At 42.3% G+C, this 24288-nt stretch overlaps 2 protein-coding genes across 5 annotated transcripts in view; one reads left to right on the forward strand and one right to left on the reverse strand.

The window, feature by feature from the left end:
* LOC137205551 (ALK tyrosine kinase receptor) overlaps positions 1 to 24288 on the forward strand; it is a 65429-nt gene that overhangs the window by 36638 nt on the left and 4503 nt on the right. The window contains exons 15-16 of the mRNA XM_067703863.1: positions 15607 to 15699; positions 17960 to 18061. Coding sequence (XP_067559964.1) covers positions 15607 to 15699; positions 17960 to 18061 — 195 coding nt within the window. The remainder of the gene's footprint in view (positions 1 to 15606; positions 15700 to 17959; positions 18062 to 24288) is intronic.
* Positions 18375 to 24288, reverse strand: part of CLIP4 (CAP-Gly domain containing linker protein family member 4) — an 81599-nt gene continuing 75685 nt past the window's right edge. The window contains exons 19-22 of one of the 4 annotated variants that reach the window (XM_067703351.1): positions 24091 to 24153; positions 23168 to 23218; positions 19300 to 19405; positions 18375 to 19040 (exon numbers count right to left, since the gene is read on the reverse strand). The gene's annotated coding sequence lies outside the window, so the exon portion shown is untranslated. Of the gene's footprint in view, positions 19041 to 19299; positions 19406 to 23167; positions 24154 to 24288 lie in introns of all 4 variants that reach the window. The other 3 variants (XM_067703350.1, XM_067703349.1, XM_067703352.1) reach the window with 3 other exon arrangements.

Consider the following 24288-nt stretch of genomic DNA (forward strand, 5'->3'; position numbering starts at 1 on the left):
TAAGCCATGAGGCCCTATCCAGACCCTATTTTTAATACTATCCAGTTGTTTATTCTCCATGTCCTTCTTTCTCAGCCAAAGGTCAGAACCTTCATGAAACCAACTGAAAATGTGAAAACACCACCCCCCAAGGAGTACTTTTTTTTTTTCCCCCGTCCAGGACTTTAATGTTATTAGAAACCCATTCCAGACTTCTTCTGGCTGCATCCTTAATCCCCACATGCATGTCAAGAATGGGTTAGCGGGGCTTCCCTGGTGGTGCAGTGGTTGAGAGTCCGCCTGCCGATGCAGGGGACACGGGTTTGTGCCCCGGTCCGGGAAGATCCCACATGCTGCGAAGCGGCTGGGCCCGTGAGTCATGGCTGCTGAGCCTGCACGTCTGGAGCCTGTTCTCTGCAACGGGAGAGGCCACAACAGTGAGAGGCCCACGTACCGTTAAAAAAAAAAAAAAAAAAAAAGAATGGGTTAGCAGTCAGTGAGTAGCAGTTGATGAATCTTGGAAAGCTTCTGATCGAGGCTTACAGGTGTGCTATGGGAGAATAGGCCATCTGGAGAATAACAACTAAGAAGACAAGGTAACTTTCTAACTCGAAAGAAGCGATTCTTTGGCCACATAGCTATGATGCATACAGCTTAGCAAAGGCTTTAGATAAAATCACAGATGTAAAAACCATAATGGCTTATTAAAAAATAAAACTAGAAGTATTTGGGAATACTTTGACCTACTTGAATCTGGTCATGGAAATTATGCTGTTCCAGGATACTCCTTCATCCAACTGGCAAAAACCAACCAGCAATCTGTACAGAACAATAGCCTACAGCCAAAAGCATTTCTTACGTCCCTCTGTTATCTTCTCTTAGCTTAAGTGTTTTTGATAAAATAAGGATAATGATAGCACCTTGTGTCTTACAGAGTTGTGAGAATTAGATATGAAGCACATAGAACAATGCTTAAGTACACAGTAAAAGGCCAATCACTTTTCTTTTTTTTTTTTTTTTTTTTTCTTCCCGCTTGCGTCACCCTCCCTCCCACCCTCCCTATCCCACCCCTCCAGGCGGTCACAAAGCACCGAGCTGATCTCCCTGTGCTATGCGGCTGCTTCCCACTAGCTATCTACCTTACGTTTGGTAGTGTATACATGTCCATGCCTCTTTATTGCTTTGTCACCGTTTACCCTTCCCCCTCCCCATAGCCTCAAGTCCATTCTCTAGTAAGTCTGTGTCTTTATTCCTGTTTCACCCCTAGGTTTTTCATGACATTTTTTTTTTCTTAAATTCCATATATATGTATTAGCATACGGTATTTGTCTCTCTCTTTCTGACTTACTTCACTCTGTATGACAGACTCTAGGTCTATCCACCTCATTACAAATAGCTCAATTTCGTCTCTTTTTATGGCTGAGTAATATTCCATTGTATATATGTGCCACATCTTCTTTATCCATTCATCCGATGATGGACACTTAGGTTGTTTCCATCTCTGGGCTATTGTAAATAGAGCTGCAATGAACATTTTGGTACATGACTCTTTTTGAATTATGGTTTTCTCAGGGTATATGCCCAGTAGTGGGATTGCTGGGTCATATGGTAGTTCTATTTGTAGCTTTTTAAGGAACCTCCATACTGTTCTCCACAGTGGCTGTATCAATTTACATTCCCACCAACAATGTAAGAGTGTTCCCTTTTCTCCACACCCTCTCCAGCATTTATTGTTTCTAGATTTTTTGATGATGGCCATTCTGACTGGTGTGAGATGATATCTCATTGTAGTTTTGATTTGCATTTCTCTAATGATTAGTGATGTTGAGCATTCTTTCATGTGTTTGTTGGCACTCTGTATATCTTCTTTGGAGAAATGTCTATTTAGGTCTTCTGCCCATTTTTGGATTGGGTTGTTTGTTCTTTTGTTATTAAGCTGCATGAGCTGCTTATAAATTTTGGAGATTAATCCTTTGTCAGTTGCTTCATTTGCAAATATTTTCTCCCATTCTGAGGGTTGTCTTTTGGTCTTCTTTATGGTTTCCTTTGCTGCACAAAAGCTTTTAAGTTTCATTAGGTCCCATTTGTTTACTTTTGTTTTTATTTCCATTTCTCTAGGAGGTGGGTCAAAAAGGATCTTGCTGTGATTTATGTCATAGAGTGTTCTGCCTATGTTTTCCTCTAAGAGTTTGATAGTTTCTGGCCTTACATTTAGGTCTTTAATCCATTTTGAGCTTATTTTTGTGTATGGTGTTAGGGAGTGATCTAATCTCATACTTTTACATGTAGCTGTCCAGTTTTCCCAGCACCACTTATTGAAGAGGCTGTCCTTTCTCCACTGTACATTTCTGCCTCCTTTGTCAAAGATAAGGTGACCATATGTGCGTGGGTTTATCTCTGGGCTTTCTATCCTGTTCCATTGATCCATGTCTCTGTTTTTGTGCCAGTACCATACTGTCTTGATTACTGTAGCTTTGTAGTATAGTATGAAGTCAGGAAGCCTGATTCCTCCAGTTCCTTCTTTCGTTCTCAAGATTGCTTTGGCTATTCGGGGTCTTTTGTGTTTCCATACAAATTGTGAGATTTTTTGTTCTAGTTCTGTGAAAAATGCCAGTGGTAGTTTCATAGGGATTGCATTGAATCTGTAGATTGCTTTGGGTAGTAGAGTCATTTTCACAATGTTGATTCTTCCAATCCAAGAACATGGTATATCTCTCCATCTATTTGTATCATTTTTAATTTCTTTCATCAGTGTCTTATAATTTTCTGCATACAGGTCTTTTGTCTCCTTAGGTAGGTTTATTCCTAGGTATTTTATTCTTTTTGTTGCAATGGTAAATGGGAGTGTTTTCTTGATTTCACTTTCAGATTTTTCATCCTTAGTGTATAGGAATGCCAGAGATTTCTGTGCATTAATTTTGTATCCTGCTACTTTACCAAATTCATTGATTAGCTCTAGTAGTTTTCTGGTAGCATCTTTAGGATTCTGTATGTATAGTATCATGTCATCTGCAAACAGTGACAGCTTTACTTCTTCTTTTCCGATTTGGATTCCTTTTATTTCCTTTTCTTCTCTGATTGCTGTGGCTAAAACTTCCAAAACTATGTTGAATAAGAGTGGTGAGAGTGGGCAACCTTGTCTTGTTCCTGATCTTAGTGGAAATGCTTTCAGTTTTTCTCCATTGAGGACGATGTTGGCTGTGGGTTTGTCATATATGGCCTTTATTATGTTGAGGAAAGTTCCCTCTATGCCTACTTTCTGCAGGGTTTTTATCATAAATGGGTGTTGAATTTTGTCAAAAGCTTTCTCTGCATCTATTGAGATGATCATATGGTTTTTCTCCTTCAATTTGTTAATATGGTGTATCACGTTGATTGATTTGCGTATATTGAAGAATCCTTGCATTCCTGGAATAAACCCCACTTGATCATGGTGTATGATCCTTTTAATGTGCTGTTGGATTCTGTTTGCTAGTATTTTGTTGAGGATCTTTGCATCTATGTTCATCAGTGATATTGGCCTGTAGTTTTCTTTCTTTGTAACATCCTTGTCTGGTTTTGGTATCAGGGTGATGGTGGCCTCGTAGAATGAGTTGGGGAGTGTTCCTCCCTCTGCTATATTTTGGAAGAGTCTGAGAAGGATAGGTGATAGCTCTTCTCTAAATGTTTGATAGAATTCGCCTGTGAAGCCATCTGGTCCTGGGCTTTTCTTTGTTGGAAGATTTTTAATCACAGTTTCAATTTCAGTGCTTGTGATTGGTCTGTTCATATTTTCTATTTCTTCCTGATTCAGTCTTGGCAGGTTGTGCCTTTCTAAGAATTTGTCCATTTCTTCCAGGTTGTCCATTTTATTGGCATAGAGTTGCTTGTAGTAATCTCTCATGATCTTTTGTATTTCTGCAGTGTCAGTTGTTACTTCTCCTTTTTCATTTCTAATTCTATTGATTTGAGTCTTCTCCCTTTTTTTCTTGATGAGTCTGGCTAATGGTTTATCAATTTTGTTTATCCTTTCAAAGAACCAACTTTTAGTTTTATTGATCTTTGCTATCGTTTCCTTCATTTCTTTTTCATTTATTTCTGATCTGATTTTTATGATTTCTTTCCTCCTGCTAACTTTGGGGTTTTTTTGTTCTTCTTTCTCTAATTGCTTTAGGTGCAAGGTTAGGTTGTTTATTCGAGATGTTTCCTGTTTCTTAAGGTAAGATTGTATTGCTATAAACTTCCCTCTTAGAACTGCTTTTGCTGCATCCCATAGATTTTGAGTCGTCGTGTCTCTATTGTCATTTGTTTCTAGGTATTTTTTGATTTCCCCTTTGATTTCTTCAGTGATCACTTCGTTATTAAGTAGTGTATTGTTTAGCCTCCATGTGGTTGTATTTTTTACAGATCTTCTCCTGTGATTGATATCGAGTCTCATAGCGTTGTGGTCGGAAAAGATACTTGATACAATTTCAATTTTCTTAAATTTACCGAGGCTTGATTTGTGACCCAAGATATGATCTATCCTGGAGAATGTTCCATGAGCACTTGAGAAAAATGTGTATTCTGTTGTTTTTGGATGGAATGTCCTATAAATATCAATTAACTCCATCTCATTTAATGTATCATTTAAAGCTTGTGTTTCCTTATTTATTTTCATTTTGGATGATCTGTCCATTGGTGAAAGTGGGGTGTTAAAGTCCCCTACTATGAATGTGTTACTGTCGATTTCCCCTTTTATGGTTGTCAGTATTTGCCTTATGTATTGAGGTGCACCTATGTTGGGTGCATAAATATTTACAATTGTTATATCTTCCTCTTGGATCGATCCCTTGATCATTATGTAGTGTCCTTCTTTGTCTCTTCTAATAGTCTTTGTTTTAAAATCTATTTTGTCTGATATGAGAATTGCTACTCCAGCTTTCTTTTGGTTTCCATTTGCATGAAATACCTTTTTCCATCCCCTTACTTTCAGTCTGTATGTGTCTCTAGGTCTGAAGTGGGTCTCTTGTAGACAGCAAATATATGGGTCTTGTTTTTGTATCCATTCAGCCAATCTGTGTCTTTTGGTGGGAGCATTTAGTCCATTTACATTTAAGGTAATTATCGATATGTATGTTCCCATTCCCATTTTCTTAATTGTTTTGGGTTTGTTATTGTAGGTCTTTTCCTTCTTTTGTGTTTCTTGCCTAGAGAAGTTCCTTTAGCAGTTGTTGTAGAGCTGGTTTGGTGGTGCTGAACTCTCTCAGCTTTTGCTTGTCTCTAAAGGTTTTAATTTCTCCATCAAATCTGAATGAGATCCTTGCTGGGTAGAGTAATCTTGGTTGCAGGTTTTTCTCCTTCAACACTTTCAATATGTCCTGCCACTCCCTTCTGGCTTGCAGAGTTTCTGCTGAAAGATCAGCTGTTAACCTTATGGGGATTCCCTTGTGTGTTATTTGTTGTTTTTCCCTTGCTGCTTTTAATATGTTTTCTTTGTATTTAATTTTTGACAGTTTGATTAATATGTGTCTTGGCGTATTTCTCCTTGGATTTATCCTGTATGGGACTCTCTGTGCTTCCTGGACTTGATTAACTATTTCCTTTCCCATATTAGGGAAGTTTTCAACTATAATCTCTTCAAATATTTTCTCAGTCCCTTTCTTTTTCTCTTCTTCTTCTGGAACCCCTATAATTCGAATGTTGGTACGTTTAATGTTGTCCCAGAGGTCTCTGAGACTGTCCTCAGTTCTTTTCATTCTTTTTTCTTTATTCTGCTCTGCAGTAGTTATTTCCACTATTTTATCTTCCAGGTCACTTATCCGTTCTTCTGCCTCAGTTATTCTGCTATTGATCCCATCTAGAGTACTTTTAATTTCATTTATTGTGTTGTTCATCGTTGCTTGTTTCATCTTTAGTTCTTCTAGGTCCTTGTTAACTGATTCTTGCATTTTGTCCATTCTATTGTCCATTCTATCTCCAAGATTTCGGATCAACCTTACTATCATTATTCTGAATTCTTTTTCAGGTAGACTGCCTATTTCCTCTTCATTTGTTAGGTCTGATGGGTTTTTATCTTGCTCCTTCATCTGCGGTGTGTTTTTCTGTCTTTTCATTTTGCTTATCTTACTGTGTTTGGGGTCTCCTTTTTTGCAGGCTGAAGGTTCGTAGTTCCTGTTGTTTTTTGTGTCTGTCCCCAGTGGCTAAGGTTGGTTCAGTGGGTTGTGTAGGCTTCCTGGTGGAGGGTACTAGTGCCTGTGTTCTGGTGGATGAGGCTAGATCTTGTCTTTCTGGTGGGCAGGTCCACGTCTGGTGGTGTGTTTTAGGGTGTCTGTAGACTTATTATGATTTTGGGCCGCCTCTCTGCTAATGGGTGGGGTTGTGTTCCTGTCTTGCTAGTTGTTTGGCATAGGATGTCCAGCACTGTAGCTTGCTGGTCGTTGAGTGAAGCTGGGTGCTGGCGTTGAGATGGAGATCTCTCGGAAATTTTTGCTGTTTGATATTATGTGCAGCTGGGAGGTCTCTTGTGGATCAGTGTCCTGAAGTTGGCTCTCCCACCTCAGAGGCACAGCACTGACTCCTGGCTGCAGCACCAAGAGCCTTTCATCCACAGGGCTCCTTAATTTGGGATGACTCGTTGTCTATTCAGGTATTCCACAGATGCAGGGTATATCAAGTTGATTGTGGAGCTTTAATCCGCTGCTTCTGAGGCTGCTGGGAGAGATTTCCCTTTCTCTTCTTTGTTCTCACAGCTCCCAGGGGCTCAGCTTTGGATTTAGCCCCGCCTGTGCGTGTAGGTCGCCGGAGGGCGTCTGTTCTTTGCTCAGACAGGACGGGGTTAAAGGAGCCGCTGATTCGGAGGCTCTGGGTCACTCAGGCCCGGGGGTAGGGAGGGGCACGGAGTGTGGGGCGGGCCTGCGGCGGCAGAGGCCGGCAAGACGTTGCAGCCTGAGGCGCGCCTGTGCGTTCTCCCGGGGGAGTTGTCCCTGGATCCCGGGACCCTGGCAGTGGCGGGCTGCACAGGCTCCCCGGAAGGGCGTGTGGCTAGTGACCTGTGTTCGCACACAGGGCTCCCGGTGGCGGCAGCAGCGGCCCTAGCGTCTCATGTCTGTCTCTGGGCTCCGCACTTTTAGCCGCGGCTTGCGCCCGTCTCTGGAGCTCCTTTAAGCGGCGCTCTTAATCCCCTCTCCTCGTGCACCAGGAAACAAAGAGGGACGTAAAAGTCTCTTGCCTCTTCGGCAGTTCCAGACTTCTCCCCGGACTCTCTCCCGGCCAGCCGCGGTGCACTAACGCCCTGCAGGCTGTGTTCACGCCGCCAACCTCAGTCCTCTCCCGGCGCTCCGACAAAAGCCGGAGCCTCAGCTCCCAGTCCCGCCCGCCCCGGCGGGCGAGCAGACAAGCCTCTTGGCTGGCGAGTTCCGGTCGGCCTGATCCTCTGCGCTGGAATCTCTCCGCTTTGCCCTCCGCACCCCTGTTGCTGTGCTCTCCTCCGCGGCTCCCAAGCTCCCCCACTCCGCCTCCCGAAGTCTCCACCCGCGAAGGGGCTTCCTAGTGTGTGGACACTTTTCCTCCTTCACAGCTCTCTCCCGCTGGTGCAGGACCCGTCCCTATCCTTTTGTCTCTGTTTAGTTTTTTCTTTTGCCCTACCCAGGTACGTGGGGGGTTTCTTGCCTTTTGGGAGGTCTGAGGTCTTCTGCCAGCGTTCAGTAGATGCTCTGTAGGAGTTGTTCCACGCGTAGATGTATTTCTGGTGTATCTGTGGGGAGGAACGTGATCTCCGCGTCTTACTCTTCCGCCATCTTCCCGGAAGTCTCCCAATCACTTTTCTAGTTCCTATTATAGTTATTTTCATTATTATTATCCCATTAAACATTTCAATCATCTCCCCAAATCCTTTTCCATTTCCCTCTTAGTTCTTTTTTTTTTTTTTTAACATCTTTATTGGGGTATAATTGCTTTACAATGGTGTGTTAGTTTCTGCTTTATAACAAAGTGAATCGGTCATACATAAACATATGTTCCCATATGTCTTCCCTCTTGCGTCTCCCTCCCTCCCACCCTCCCTATCCCACCCCTCCAGGCTGTCACAAAGCACCGAGCCAATATCCCTGTGCCATGCGGCTGCTTCCCACTAGCTATCTACCTTACTACGTTTGTTAGTGTGTATATGCCCATGACTCTCTCTCGCCCTGTCACAGCTCACCCTTCCCCCTCCCCATAACCTCAAGTCCGTTCTCTAGGAGGTCTGCGTCTTTATTCCTGCTTTACCCCTAGGTTCTTCATGACATTTTTTTTCTTAAATTCCACATATATGTGTTAGCATACGGTATTTGTCTTTTTCTTTCTGACTTACTTCACTCTGTATGACAGACTCTAGGTCTCTCCACCTCATTACAAATAGCTCAATTTCATTTCTTTTTATGGCTGAGTAATATTCCATTGTATATATGTGCCACATCTTCTTTATCCATTCATCCGATGATGGGCACTTAGGTTGTTTCCATCTCCGGGCTATTGTAAATAGAGCTGCAATGAACATTTTGGTACATGACTCTTTTTGAATTTTGGTTTTCTCAGGGTATATGCCCAGTAGTGGGATTGCTGGGTCATATGGTAGTTCTATTTGTAGTTTTTTAAGGAACCTCCATACTGTTCTCCATAGTGGCTGTACCAATTCACATTCCCACCAGCAGTGCAAGAGTGTTCCCTTTTCTCCACACCCTCTCCAGCATTTATTGTTTCTAGATTTTTTGATGATGGCCATTTCTGACTGGTGTGAGATGATATCTCATTGTAGTTTTGATTTGCATTTCTCTAATGATTAATGATGTTGACCATTCTTTCATGTGTTTGTTGGCAATCTGTATATCTTCTTTGGAGAAATGTCTATTTAGGTCTTCTGCCCATTTTTGGATTGGGTTGTTTGTTTTCTTGTTATTGAGCTGCATGAGCTGCTTGTAAATTTTGGAGATTAATCCTTTGTCAGTTGCTTCATTTGCAAATATTTTCTCCCATTCTGAGGGTTGTCTTTTGGTCTTGTTTATGGTTTCCTTTGCTGTGCAAAAGCTTTTAAGTTTCATTAGGTCCCATTTGTTTATTTTTGTTTTTATTTCCATTTCTCTAGGAGGTGGGTCAGAAAGGATCTTGCTGTGATTTATGTCATAGAGTGTTCTGCCTATGTTTTCCTCTAAGAGTTTGATAGTTTCTGGCCTTACATTTAGGTCTTTAATCCATTTTGAGCTTATTTTTGTGTATGGTGTTAGGGAGTGATCTAATCTCATACTTTTACATGTACCTGTCCATTTTTCCCAGCACCACTTATTGAAGAGGCTGTCCTTTCTCCACTGTACATTACTGCCACCTTTATCAAAGATAAGGTGTCCATATGTACATGGGTTTAACTCTGGGCTTTCTATCCTGTTCCATTGATCTATCTTTCTGTTTTTGTGCCAGTACCATACCGTCTTGATAACTGTAGCTTTGTAGTATAGTCTGAAGTCAGGGAGCCTGATTCCTCCAGTTCCTTCTTTCGTTCTCAAGATTGCTTTGGCTATTCGGGGTCTTTTGTGTTTCCATACAAATTGCAAAATTTTTTGTTCTAGTTCTGTGAAAAATGCCAGTGGTAGTTTGATAGGGATTGCATTGAATCTATAGATTGCTTTGGGTAGTAGAGTCATTTTCACAATGTTGATTCTTCCTATCCAAGAACATGGTATATCTCTCCATCTATTTGTATCATCTTTAATTTCTTTCATCAGTGTCTTATAATTTTCTGCATACAGGTCTTTTGTCTCCTTAGGTAGGTTTATTCCTAGATATTTTATTCTTTTTGTTGCAATGGTAAATGGGAGTGTTTTCTTGATTTCACTTTCAGATTTTTCATCATTAGTATATAGGAATGCCAGAGATTTCTGTGCATTAATTTTGTATCCTGCCACTTTACCAAATTCATTGATTAGCTCTAGTAGTTTTCTGGTAGCATCTTTAGGGTTCTCTGTGTATAGGATCATGTCATCTGCAAACAGTGACAGCTTTACTTCTTCTTTTCCGATTTGGATTCCTTTTATTTCCTTTTCTTTTCTGATTGCTGTGGCTAAAACTTCCAAAACTATGTTGAATAAGAGTGGTGAGAGTGGGCAACCATGTCTTGTTCCTGATCTTAGTGGAAATGCTTTCAGTTTTTCACCATTGAGGACGATGTTGGCTGTGGGTTTGTCATATATGGCCTTTATTATGTTGAGGAAAGTTCCCTCTATGCCTACTTTCTGCAGGGTTTTTATCATAAATGGGTGTTGAATTTTGTCAAAAGCTTTCTCTGCATCTATTGAGATGATCATATGCTTTTTCTCCTTCAATTTGTTAATATGGTTTATCACATTGATAGATTTGCGTATATTGAAGAATCCTTGCATTCCTGGAATAAACCCCACTTGATCATGGTGTATGATCCTTTTAATGTGCTGTTGGATTCTGTTTGCTAGTATTTTGTTGAGGATTTTTGCATCTATGTTCATCAGTGATATTGGCCTGTAGTTTTCTTTCTTTGTGACATCCTTGTCTGGTTTTGGTATCAGGGTGATGGTGGCCTCGTAGAAGGAGTTTGGGAGTGTTCCTCCCTCTGCTATATTTTGGAAGAGTTTGAGAAGGATAGGTGTTAGCTCTTCTCTAAATGTTTGATAGAATTCGCCTGTGAAGCCATCTGGTCCTGGGCTTTTCTTTGTTGGAAGATTTTTAATCACAGTTTCAATTTCAGTGCTTGTGATTGGTCTGTTCATATTTTCTATTTCTTCCTGGTTCAGTCTTGGCAGGTTGTGCATTTCTAAGAATTTGTCCATTTCTTCCAGGTTGTCCATTTTATTGGCATAGAGTTGCTTGTAGTAATCTCTCATGATCTCTTTTATTTCTGCAGTGTCAGTTGTTACCTCTCCTTTTTCATTTCTAATTCTATTGATTTGAGTCTTCTCCCTTTTTTTCTTGATGAGTCTGGCTAGTGGTTTATCTATTTTGTTTATCTTCTCAAAGAACCAGCTTTTAGTTTTATTGATCTTTGCTATTGTTTCCTTCATTTCTTTTTCATTTATTTCTGATCTGATTTTTATGATTTCTTTCCTTCTGCTAGCTTTGGGGTTTTTTTGTTCTTCTTTCTCTAATTGCTTGAGGTGCAAGGTTAGGTTGTTTATTCGAGATGTTTCCTGCTTCTTAAGGTGGGCTTGTATTGCTATAAACTTCCCCCTTAGAACTGCTTTTGCTGCATCCCACAGGTTTTGGGTCGTTGTGTCTCCATTGTCATTTGTTTCTAGGTATTTTTTGATTTCCTCTTTGATTTCTTCAGTGATCACTTCATTATTAAGTAGTGTATTGTTTAGCCTCCATGTGTTTGTATTTTTTACAGATCTTTTCCTGTAATTGATATCTAGTCTCATGGCGTTGTGGTCAGAAAAGATACTTGATACAATTTCAATTTTCTTAAATTTACCAAGGCTTGATTTGTGACCTAAGATATGATCTATCCTGGAGAATGTTCCATGAGCACTTGAGAAAAATGTGTATTCTGTTGTTTTTGGATGGAGTGTCCTATAAATATCAATTAAGTCCATCTTGTTTAATGTATCATTTAAAGCTTGTGTTTCCTTATTTATTTTCATTTTGGATGATCTGTCCATGGGTGAAAGTGGGGTATTTAAGTCTCCTACTATGAATGTGTTACTGTCGATTTCCCCTTTTATGGCTGTTAGTATTTGCCTTATGTATTGAGGTGCTCCTATGTTGGGTGCATAAATATTTACAATTGTTATATCTTCTTCTTGGATCGATCCCTTGATCATTATGTAGTGTCCTTCTTTGTCTCTTTTAATAGTCCTTATTTTAAAGTCTATTTTGTCTGATATGAGAATTGCTACTCCAGCTTTCTTTTGGTTTCCATTTGCATGGAATATCTTTTTCCATCCCCTTACTTTCAGTCTGTATGTGTCTCTAGGTCTGAAGTGGGTCTCTTGTAGACAGCATATATAAGGGTCTTGTTTTTGTATCCATTCAGCTAATCTGTGTCTTTTGGTGGGAGCATTTAGTCCATTTACATTTAAGGTAATTATCGATATGTATGTTCCTATTCCCATTTTCTAAATTGTTTTGGGTTCGTTATTATAGGTCTTTTCCTTCTTTTGTGTTTCTTGCCTAGAGAAGATCCTTTAGCCTTTGTTGTAAAGCTGGTTTGGTGGTGCTGAACTCTCTCAGCTTTTGCTTGTCTGTAAAGGTTTTAATTTCTCCATCAAATCTGAATGAGATCCTTGCTGGGTAGAGTAGTCTTGGCTGCAGGTTTTTCTCCTTCATCACTTTCAGTATGTCCTGCCACTCCCTTCTGGCTTGTAGGGTTTCTGCTGAGAGATCAGCTGTTAACCTTATGGGGATTCCCTTATGTGTTATTTGTTGTTTTTCCCTTGCTGCTTTTAATATGCTTTCTTTGTATTTAATTTTTGACAGTTTGATTAATATGTGTCTTGACATATTTCTCCTTGGATTTATCCTGTATGGGACTCTCTGTGCTTCCTGGACTTGATTAACTATTTCCTTTCCCATATTAGGGAAGTTTTCAACTATAATCTCTTCAAATATTTTCTCAGTCCCTTTCTTTTTCTCTTCTTCTTCTGGAACCCCTATAATTCGAATGTTGGTACGTTTAATGTTGTCCCAGAGGTCTCTGAGACTGTCCTCAGTTCTTTTCATTCTTTTTTCTTTATTCTGCTCTGCAGTAGTTATTTCCACTATTTTATCTTCCAGGTCACTTATCCTTTCTTCTGCCTCAGTTATTCTGCTATTGATCCCATCTAGAGTACTTTTAATTTCATTTATTGTGTTGTTCATCGTTGCTTGTTTCATCTTTAGTTCTTCTAGGTCCTTGTTAGCTGATTCTTGCATTTTGTCCATTCTATCTCCAAGATTTCGGATCAACCTTACTATCATTATTCTGAATTCTTTTTCAGGTAGACTGCCTATTTCCTCTTCATTTGTTAGGTCTGGTGCATTTTTATCTTGCTCCTTTATCTGCTGTGTGTTTTTCTGTCTTCTCATTTTGCTTATCTTACTGTGTTTGGGGTCTCCTTTTTGCAGGCTGCAGGTTCGTAGTTTCTCCTGTTTTTGATGTCTGTCTCCAGTGGCTAAGGTTGTTTCAGTGGGTTGTGTAGGCTTCCTGGTGGAGGGGACTAGTGCCTGTGTTGTGGTGGATGAGGCTGGATCTTGTCTCTCTAGTGGGCAGGTTCACGTCTGGTGGTGTGTTTTGGGGTGTCTGTGGCCTTATTATGATTTTAGGCAGCCTCTCTGCTAATGGGTGGGGCTGTGTTCCTGTTTTGCTAGTTGTTTGGCATAGGTTTTCCAGCACTGTGGCTTGCTGGTCGTTGAGTGAAGCTGGGTGCTGGTGTTAAGATGGAGGTCTCTGGGAGATTTTCGCCGTTTGATATTATGTGGAGCTGGGAGGTCTCTTGTTGACCAGTGTCCTGAAGTTGGCTCTCCTACCTCAGAGGCAGAGCCCTGCCTCCTGGCTGGAGCACCAAGAGCTTTTCATCCACACGGCTCAGGATAAAAGGGAGAAAAAGTAGAGGGAATTAGTAGAAGTATGAGGAAAGAAAGAAGGAAAGGAGGGTAGGAAGGAAGGAAGAAAGAAAGAAAGAAGCAAAGAAGGCAAGAAGGAAAGAAAGGAGGGAGGGAGGGAGGAAGGAAGGAAGGAGGGAAAGAAGGAAAAAAGACAGAAAGAAAGAAGATACAGTAAAAATAAAATAAAGTATAATAAAGTTATTGAATTAAAAAATTCTTATTTAGAAAAAAAAAAGGGACGGATAGAACCTTAGGACAAATGTTGTAGGCAAAGCTATACAGACAAAATCTTACACAGAAGCATACACATACACCCTCACTAAAAGAGGTAAATGGGGAAAAATCATAAATCTTGCTGTCAGAGACCACCTCCTCAATTTGGGATGATTCGTTGTCTAAAGGAGGGAAGGAAGGAAGGAAAGAAAGAAAGAACGAAAGAAAGAACGAAGGTAAAGTATAATAACGTTATTAAAATTAATTATTAAGAAAAAAAATTTTTTTAAAAAAACATGGACGGATAGAACCCTAGGACAAATGGTGGAAGCAAGACTATACAGACAAGATCTCACACAGAAGCATACACATACACATTCACAAAAAGAGGAAAAGGGAAAAAATCATAGATCTTGCTCCTAAAGTCCACTTCCTTAATTTGGGATGATTGGTTGTCTATTCAGGTATTCCACAGATGCAGGGTATATCAAGTTGATTGTGGAGCTTTAATCCGCTGCTCCTGAGGCTGCTGGGAGAGATTTCCCTTTCTCTTCTTTGTTCTCACAGCTCCCAGGGCTCAGCTTTGGATTTGGCCCTGCCACTGCGTGTAGGTCGCTGGAGGGCGTCTGTTTTTTGCTCAGACAGGATGGGGTTAAAAGAGCCGCTGATTCGGGGGCTCTGGCGCACTCAGGCCGGCGGGGAGGGAGGGGCACGGAGTGCGGGGCGGGCCTGCGGTGGCAAAGGCCGGCGTGACTTTGCACCAGCTTGAGGCGCGCTGTGCGTTCTCCCAGGGAAGTTGTCCCTGGATCCCGGGAACCTGGCAGTGGCGGGCTGCACAGGCTCCGCGGAAGAGGGGTGTGGAGAGTGACCTGTGCTCGCACACAGGCCCCTTGGTGGCGGCAGCAGCAGCCTTAACGTCTCCCGCCCGCCTCTGGGGTCCGCCCTTTCAGCCGCGGCTCGCGCCCGTCTCTGGGGTCCGCGCTTCTTTCAGCCGCGGCTCGCGCCCTCTCTGGAGTTCCTTTAAGCAGCGCTCTTAAACCCCTCTCCTCACGCCCCAGGAAACAAAGAGGGAAGGAAAAGTCTCCTGCCTCTTCAGCAGGTGCAGACTTTTCCCCGGACTCCCTCCCGGCTAGCTGTGGTGCACTGACCCCTTCAGGCTATGTTCAAGCCGCCAACCCCAGTCCTCTCCCTGCGCTCTGTCCGAAACCGAAACCCAAGCCTCAGCTCGCAGCCCCGCCCGCCCCGGCGGGTGAGCAGACAAGCCTCTCGGGCTGGTGAGTGCCGGTCGGCACCGATCCTCTGTGCGGGAATCTCCCCGCTTTGCCCTCCGCACCCGTTGCTGTGCTCTCCTCCGCGGCTTCGAAGCTCCCCCCTCCGCCTCCCGCAGTCTCCGCCCGCGAAGGGGCTTCCTAGTGTGTGGAAACTTTTCCTCCTTCACAGCTCCCTCCCACTGGTGCAGGTGCCGTCCCTATTCTTTTGTCTCTGTTTTTTCTTTTTTTCTTTTGCCCTACCCAGGTACATGGGGAGTTTCTTGCCTTTTGGGAGGTCTGAGGTCTTCTGCCAGCCTTCAGTAGGTGTTCTGTAGGAGTTGTTCCACGTGTAGATGTATTTCTGGTGTATCTGTGGGGAGGAAGGTGATCTCCGCGTCTTACTCTTCCGCCATCTTCCGCCTTCCCCCCTCCCTCTTAGTTCTGAGACCTAGAATTGCTTAGCTATTTTTTTCATACTGAAGTATAATGTAGAAAGGAACTATAGGGAAGAAAAGAGAACCTTCAGATTGGAGGTGAAAATCCTTGTGCTGAGTATTATACATTTATCTTTTCAAGAATAAAATTAGGAAATGCATTTTCTCATTTTTTTTCTTCCCAGGGACATTGCTGCCAGGAACTGCCTCTTGACCTGTCCAGGCCCTGGAAGGGTGGCCAAGATTGGAGACTTCGGAATGGCTCGAGACATCTACCGGTGAGTACAGCCTGCCATCACCCATCAGAGCTCACCTCCTCAGCTTAACCCCCTCAAGAGAGTGTGACAAGGCTGCCTGTGCCCTAAAGCATCTCTGCTGCCTTGTCAACCCGCCACCTAAAATGTCATTAAGTTCCTTTTCAGGACATGGGAAGCCTTAATCATTGCTCATGCCTGAAGGGCTAATTCAAGGCTCACACTGCCTGCAATAATTGACACTAAGCTGTTAATTAAATTGTCTTTCTCGTTCCAACTCTATAGTCCTAACATGTTCTGAGACACAGAATAACCTGGATACTTGATATGGAAAACGTTTCTAAGTAAACTTTAAGTTGCTTAACCCCTTTCCTCAATACTGAGGAATTCTAAACAGGCTTAGCTTCCATCACCCCAGGCAAGAGCACCTTAGAACTGACAGGAAACTGGGCCCAGCTCATCGGCTCTTCTTTTCTCACACCAGGAGACACAGGAGTGTATTCAAAGCCCATAGGTACTTAGCTCAGCTTCATTTCTTTTCCCCTGTAATATTCTTAAGGCTACATTAAAAAACAAAGTAAATTTTAATTAAAAAAAATACTCTATTATACTTTATCCCACTCTTCTCTTCCCAGCCCCTAGTTTCTTCTTTTTTTTTTTTTTTTTTGGTCCGTGCCACACTGCATGGAGGATCTTAGTTCCCCAGCCAGGGACTGAACCCGTGCCCCCTGCCCTGCAGTGGAAGCGCAGAGTCCTAACCACTGAACTGCCAGGGAATTCCCATTTCTTCTTTGTCTAATTATTTACAACAGTGACTCACTCCATTAGCTGAGCAAGGGACTCCCTTGCATGGTCACTAATTACACCTTCCCTAATCCAGAGGTAGAGTGAGGAGGGATGGTCATGTAGACCTTTCAGTCTTTGGAGAAAAAGGGAGACGTTGAAGGCCTCCCACGGAACTGGTAAACAATCTCCGTGGGGTAAGAATGCCGATGGCATCCTGTTACCACAGGACAGCAGTACCTAGGAAATTAGGAGTTAGCAATGTTTTCAGCTACCGTCATCTACCACTGGTATCCACCACATACCCTGCTAATGCTCCACGTCACCCTCTTCTATCACCCAGAGTCTCAGCGTTCCTTCCCCTCCTGTCTCAGAGCACCCCGGGAGAGCCTGTGCTCTAAGACACAAATGTTGCAGTGAGACTTAGTGAGTCACATGATCTGGCCCTTCCTCTCCATCCTCAGCACCGACAGTTCCCCAGCTCTAGGCTTCACCGCCCAACTTCCCTACAGCTCCGGCTTCCCACAGGCACCGCATGACGCCACACGTCAGGAATAATCTTCCTCGAGAGCTGCTTTGCCGTTCCAGCTCCAACAGCGCCCCCAAGAAACTTCTCCTATACTCTACCCCCGCTTTGGGTAGAACAAATGCATTCTTCATTGCTCACCGAGCTTCGTACATACCTACATCATCACGTGTTGTTCTTACTGCAGTTGATTCTGTCTGTTTCTTCCACTAAACCATACCTTGGAAGAGAGAGTCTATGACTTATTTGTGTCCTCAGCACGTGGCAGAACACCTGACACATACTAAGTACTCAGTTCATGTTTATTGGAGTAATTAATTAATCTAGGCAGCTGGTGGGGAGCCGCCTCCCATAACACACCATGCATGGGAGCACAGTGGTATGAATTCGGTTATTAGTTTTTATCAGTCAGTTGCATTAATGACATCAGTGACAAAAACTAGTGAGTCACCTCATGCCATGGAAGGCAGATGCTCCCCTGGGGGCTCTGCTATGGCATGCAGCTTCCCGCCTGCTGCCTAGAGGGTTCCATGTCGAGCACCTGTATTGAATTAGATGCTGTGTGAGTGCCGAGGAGGATCCGGAGTAGGACACCAGCCCTGCCCTCAATTCTCCCATTTGGGATCTCGCGTTACCGTGGATCATCGAGAACAGTACTTATAAGGTTGGAGTAATGTTATGCATTGTGAGCTGTAATAAACAAAACCCATCAGGGAACTCTAACTACCTGCCAGCGGGCATTTTTAGTCATTGCGTAGCTCTTTCCTTTCACACCTGCAGTGGGCTGTTCTGTCTCCTGTGAGGTGACACTAAGGTTGTTAACTAGGTGATCTGTGTCCCCTGCTCCCCTCCTGAACCACAAGCGCCCCTTGTTAATTTCAGTCCGTCAACCGGTAGATGTTGTTGCCACTCTCTCAAGGTACCTGGCTCAGAGCCATTTCCAGAACCAAGTCCGCTTTTCTCTTCTCCCTGCAGAGCGAGCTACTACCGAAAGGGAGGCTGTGCGATGCTGCCGGTCAAATGGATGCCCCCGGAGGCCTTCATGGAAGGAATATTTACTTCTAAAACAGACACGTGGTGAGTCTTTCTGCCGCCCTCCTCCAGGTCCCACCGTGGGCCTTAAGGTAGAGCTCGTGAGCCAAATGATCCCACACTCTCGTGGGGAAGGGTGAGAAGAATCAACACACCTCTCCTACGGGAGCTCTCAGAGGTTGGCGTACATCGGAACCACCGGAAAGGCTTTGGTAAAACACAGGTAAACACTGGACCCCACCCTGAGAGCTTAGGATTCAGAAGGCCTGAGGTGGCTGAGAAGTTGCCTTTCTAACAAACAAGTTCCCAGGCAATGCTGATGCTGCAGGCTGGGGGACCACACACTGAGAGCCACACATAATAGCGAAGTTAGATTTATTCCAGGAATGCAACATTGAGTTAAGACTAGAAAAATTGATCAATGAAATTCTCCACATTGACAGAATCATGGAGAAAAGGAAATAATTATCAGCACAAAAGTGCTGCAGGTGATGGTGGTGGTGAGACCCCTTCTACAGCTAAAAATCAGTTTGGAAAACACTGTCTGCACATTAGATGTCCAGAACTTATTCATCCCGCATAACTGAGACCTTGTGCTCCTTGACCAACATCTTCCCCTCCCCCTCCCCTCAGCCCCTGGCAACCACCATTCTACTCTCTGCGTCCATGGTTCCGCTTCTGAGTGTTTGTCTTTCTGTGTCTGACTTATTTCACTTAGCATACTGTCCTCCAGGCTCATCCATGTTGTTGCAAATGGCAAACTTCCTTCTTGTTCATGGCTGAGTAATAGTCTATGGTTTACATACATGCCACATTTTCTTTATCCATTTATCCATCAATCAATATTTAGGTTGTTTCCATATCTTGGCTATTGTGAATAATGCTTCAACGAACGTGGGAGTGCAGATACCTCTTCAAGATACTGATTTTATTTCTTTTGGATGTATACCCAGAAGTGGGATTTCTAGATCTTTAGTTCTATTTTTAATTTCTTGAGGAATCTCCATACTGTTTTACATAATTCCTGTAAGAGCAACACATAATTTTTTAAATGGCAAATTGAACCTGTGCTCCCTCCCAAAATACACACACACACACACACACACACACACACACACACATACACACACACACACACACAAAACACACACACACACACACACACACACACACACTCATATACAAGGGAGTCTTTTTAGTTGCATAAAAATCCACAAGGTCAAAGACAACAACAATGACAAAATTTGGGAAACTGGAGAGTTTACAGACAAGTGGTCTCTTACTTAGAAAACTAGAAAGTTGATATCTAGGGCCGTCCAGAAGCAGCCTGGTTCACTCTGCCTGATCAGGAGCCCCAGAAAGGCCCAGCAATGGAAGGTGCCGGCACCTCTGAAAGTAGAGGTGCAACAGAGAGGAAAACGAGTTACAGATCTGTTTAAAAAGTAACTAGATCATTCCCTCACCCCATCCCTCCTCTACCATCACACAGTGCTGGGGTTCCCTCTCTGAAGAGGTTGAACTAAAGTCTTTCCGGCCTTAGGGACATCAGACATCAGCAATTCTCTACTATAAGCATGCATATATATATATATATTTTTTTTTTAAGTCTACCTACTTAAAGGTATAATGCCCCCTCCATCCCCTCAGTGCCAAGAACACGGCAGCTAGGCAGAAGGAGATGAGGAGATTCTTGAAGGAGGGACTGACCAATGAAGTGAAAAACTTCAGACACCACAAGTGCTAGTGGGCTGAATAATGGCCATCCAAAGGTATCAGGCCCTCATCCCAGAAACCTGCCATTGTTCCCTTATAAGAAAAAAGGAGTCTGCAGATGTGATTAAGTTGAGGATCTTGAAGTGAGACAGTTATCCTGGATTATCCAGTGGGCCCTAAATGCCATCACAAGTGGCATGAGAGGCAGAGGGAAGTTTCATACACACACAGAGGACAGAGGCAGAGGCTGAAGAGATGTGGCCACAAGCCAAGGAATTCCAGCATCCACCAGAAGCCGGAAGAGGCAAGGAACAGTTCTCCCCTAGAGCCTCTGGAGGGAGCGTGGCCCCGCAGTCACCTTGCTTTCAGCCCACGCGACTGGTTTCAGACGTCCACCCTTTGGAGCTGTGACAGAATAAACTTGTGTTGCTTTAAGCCACCAAGTTTGTGGTACTTTGTTACAGCAGCCAGGAAACTAATGCACCTCGTGAAACAAGCGAGCCAGTTTGCCCGCCAGTTGACAGGCCTCATCTACATAGAGCTTCCCATCAGCTTCGTCGTGTCCCAGTCTTAATACAAGAACAGACAGCCAAGAATCAACAAGCGCTTGAGAAAAGATTCTGATCTGAAGGAAACAAACGTATAAAAAGGAACTTGGAGGAAGAAGAATGCAGAAAGCTTAGGAAAACTTTTAAAAACAATATCCTCAAAAGTTATATTATTGCAACCATAATCTAAAGACAAAAGATTATTTAAAACAATGTTTTTAGGGAAAAAAAATTCCTGGATATAAAAATATGATGAGAGAGCCCTCCAACGAGATGGAGCATTAGTTCCCCGGAGCCCATGTGGGCAGCACATGGCAGCATCCTTTCAAAGAGCACAGGGAGCGAAAAGCAGGGAGAAGAAAGAAACTTGGCAAACACTACCTCAGCCAGGCGATCAAGGTCAACGTGAACAGTGACAGATCATGTTGATAGCAAGTACCTTCATCTGATATGATGAAATGGCAACCTCTGTGGTCTTTCTCCCAAAACCCAATAACTCCACTCTAATCCTAAGAAAAACAGACAAATCCTAATTTGACATTCTAGAAAATTCCTGACTGGTACTCCTCGAAACTGTCAAGGTCATCAAAAACGAGGAAAATCTGAGAAGTTGCCAAAGTCAAGAGTAGCCTAAGGAAACATGACAACTAAATATAACGTGATGTTCTAATGGGGTCCTGGAACAGCAAAAGGAAATTCAGCAAAAATTAAGGAAATCTCAATAAACTATGGGCTTTAGTTAATAATAATGCCTTAATATTGGCTCGTTAATTGTAAGGAATGTATCACATTAATGTAAGATGCTAAAAATAGAGGGAACTGAGTGCGAGGTATGTGGGGACTTTCTGTATTATCTTCATAATTTCTTTACAATCTAAAACTGTTCTTAAGAAAATAAAGGTTTTGTTTTTTAAAAGATGATGATAGATGTGTGAAAGTAATGGAAAGATTGGAAGACAGAGTCGAATAAATCTTCTAGAAAATAAAACAACTATAAATAGATGGAATAGATTGAAAAGAAAAGAAAATTAAAGGGATTAGACCATTAGACCCAGTTAGCTGAGAACTAGGAGTCCCAGAAAGAATGAATAGAGGAAATGAAAGGAATAAAAATATCAAAGAAATAATCCAAGAATATTTCCCAGAAGGACATATGTTTCCAGAGTGAAAGCATCTAGCAAGTGCCAAGCACTGAATAAAGAGAGTAACACAAGAGCACATCATCATGAAATTTCAGACCAGTGGTGATCAGGATGCTGCAAGCTTCCAAGGAGACAAATAAAATCATAGTAAAAAATGATCGGAAGGGACTTCCCTGGTGGTCCAGTGGGTAAGACTCCATGCTCCCAAGGCAGGGGGCCCGGGTTTGATCCCTGGTCAGGGAACTAGATTCCACAGGCATGCCACAACTAAGAAGCCCCTGTGCCGCAACTAAAAAGATCCCACATACAGCAACGGAGTCCATGTGCCACAACTGAGACCCGGCGCAGCAAAAAAAAAAAAAACATAGATCAGAGATGAATGGCACAGTGGTTGAGAGTCCGCCTGCCGATGCAGGGGACACGGGTTCGTGCCCCGGTCCGGGAAGATCCCACATGCCGCGGAGCGGCTGGGCCCATGAGCCATGGCCGCTGAGCCTGCACGTCCGTAGCCTGTGCTCCACAACGGGAGAGGTCACAACAGTGAGAGGCCCACGTAACACACACACACACACACACACACACACACACACAAAAAAAAAAAAATATATATATATATATATATATATATATGTATATCACTCTGGCTTCCATTGAAAATAGACTGGAGTGGGGCAGGTGAAGATGAGAAGCCAGTTAGGCGAACACTGCTTATTTCTAGATAAGAGATGAGAGGGGCTAGACCTAGTGGCAGCAGTGGAAGCCATTGGCCATGGTCAGTTTCAAGCTCTGTCTTGAGAGTAGTCAACAAGACTGTGCTAAGTTGGATGTGGAGTGGAAGGTGTGGGGAAGAGTGAGATCAAGGACGATTCCTAGGTTTGCTGCTTGAGCAGACAGCTGGACAGTGGTACTGCCGAGCTGGAAAGACTGGAGGAGGAGAGGGTTTGGGTGCAGAAAGAGCTCGTTGGAACATGTCAAGTCTGAGTTGTCTATTAAAATAGGCTGGTGGAGATGGCGGTACATGAATTTGAAGCTCAGAGAACTGCAGCGAACTGTGGATGGAATCAGCTGGAGATTTAAATGCGATACAGTAACTTTGGGGTTCCCATTTTTCCTAAAAGTGCGCCCCACCCTCTACCATAATTGGGGCCAGTGGTGGTTCAGATGGAAGGGGCAGGCAAAGTGTGAACACGGAGACAAAATTGGAGACAATCTTCCAACTTCAAGTTATGAATAAAGGAAAATAAAGTTTAGCTTTAAAAGGTGATAAACATAGCACAGTTGTGACTTTAAATTTTTCATCAGACTATATTCATTGATTCAATTTTTAAAATAATTTCATCAGCAATCACTTAAGCTATTTCTATAATTTCAGGCAGGGCAAGTTCAATACCAGGAGAAACAGAGTGGGATTTTTTTCTTATATTTGTTTCTGTTTGATTTTGAATGCTTTGGTGCAAAGCTTTGGACCTTGTAGTTCCTATTTAGGACAGGTTCAGCTTATAGGTGATTAAAGAACCATTTGGCATACAAAATATAGATTTACCCTATCTGTAGGATTGCTAGATAAAATACAAAATGGCCAGTTAAAATGGAATTTCAGATGAACAGTGAATAATGTTTTGGTATAAATATGTCCCATGCAGTGTTTGGGATACACTAATACTATAAAGTATTTCTTGTTTAACTGGAATTCAGATGTTACTGAGTGTCCTGTCTGGTTATCTGCTAAATCTGACAACACTACTTACCTGAAATTATCCACGTTCTATAATCAGCATGACTTCTTGCTCCCTTGAACTCTAAAGTAAGAAAATAAACACCTATTTTCAGCCTATACAGTGGTTCTCTCAAAGGATACTGCAATCTATCTCCCTAGCTGTCTATCTAGACAAGCAGAAAACATATCGCTGGAATTCTTTAAGCCCTGCTGCCAGTTTCATCCATGATTTTGCTTATTTTGTTTTGCCTTGGGGGCAGACCACCAAACAGAGAGGAATAATATATGCACCAGGCAATCTGTAGGTAGTAGAATTAAGAGATCTAATAATGTATTCCAGTCTGTCTTGAATTAGCTGTATAATAACCTCTGCTTCAGCCTTCTCACCTAAAATATATGGAAAATATCTTTGCCCAATTCTCCTCACAAGAACCTTTGAAATTTCACCTAAATTATGTCAATAAAAAGTACTTTGTGTTCCTTAGGAGATGGAGGAACTATAGTTCTTTACAATTTTTGAGGTAATATTTATTAACATCGGAAAACTACAACCAGACACAAAAATTAAAATAGGCTCTTTTTTTGGTCAAAAAGCTAATTATGAAATTAAAGTTTTAAAATAAATGTTTTAGTCAAAATATCAAAGCAGATGATTTTCGAACATGATAAAAATCATTATAAAGTTCATTTAAAGCAAATAAATGAGAAATCAAATACATTTCTTTAAAAAGAGAGAAATAAGGGGGAAATGCCCTACCAGATATTAAAACATAAGTACACAAAAAGTAAAAGAGAGTAGTATCAGTGCAAGAAGGAGGCAAATTGATGAAGTGAATAGATAGCCTGGAACAGACCTGTTTTACTCACAAGTCAAGAGTTGAAGAGAAAATTATTTTAGGAATATGTATTGTTCGAAAAGTGGTTTTAGAAGAGCTAATAAAGTGACATCCTTACCTCACACTATACACCAAACTCAATTCCAACTGGATTTGGGAAGAGAGAAAAAAACAAATACAACTGGAAGAAAATAGCAAATATTCATCTAATTGCTGGTAAAGAGAGGACTATAGAATCTATAAAACAGATGGAGGAAATCACAAAAAAATTTTTAAATAGATTTGACTACCTAAAAATAAAAACCTTTGGCATGCT

Source organism: Pseudorca crassidens, chromosome 14 (assembly GCF_039906515.1).
Source record: "Pseudorca crassidens isolate mPseCra1 chromosome 14, mPseCra1.hap1, whole genome shotgun sequence".
Lineage (NCBI taxonomy): Eukaryota > Metazoa > Chordata > Mammalia > Artiodactyla > Delphinidae > Pseudorca > Pseudorca crassidens.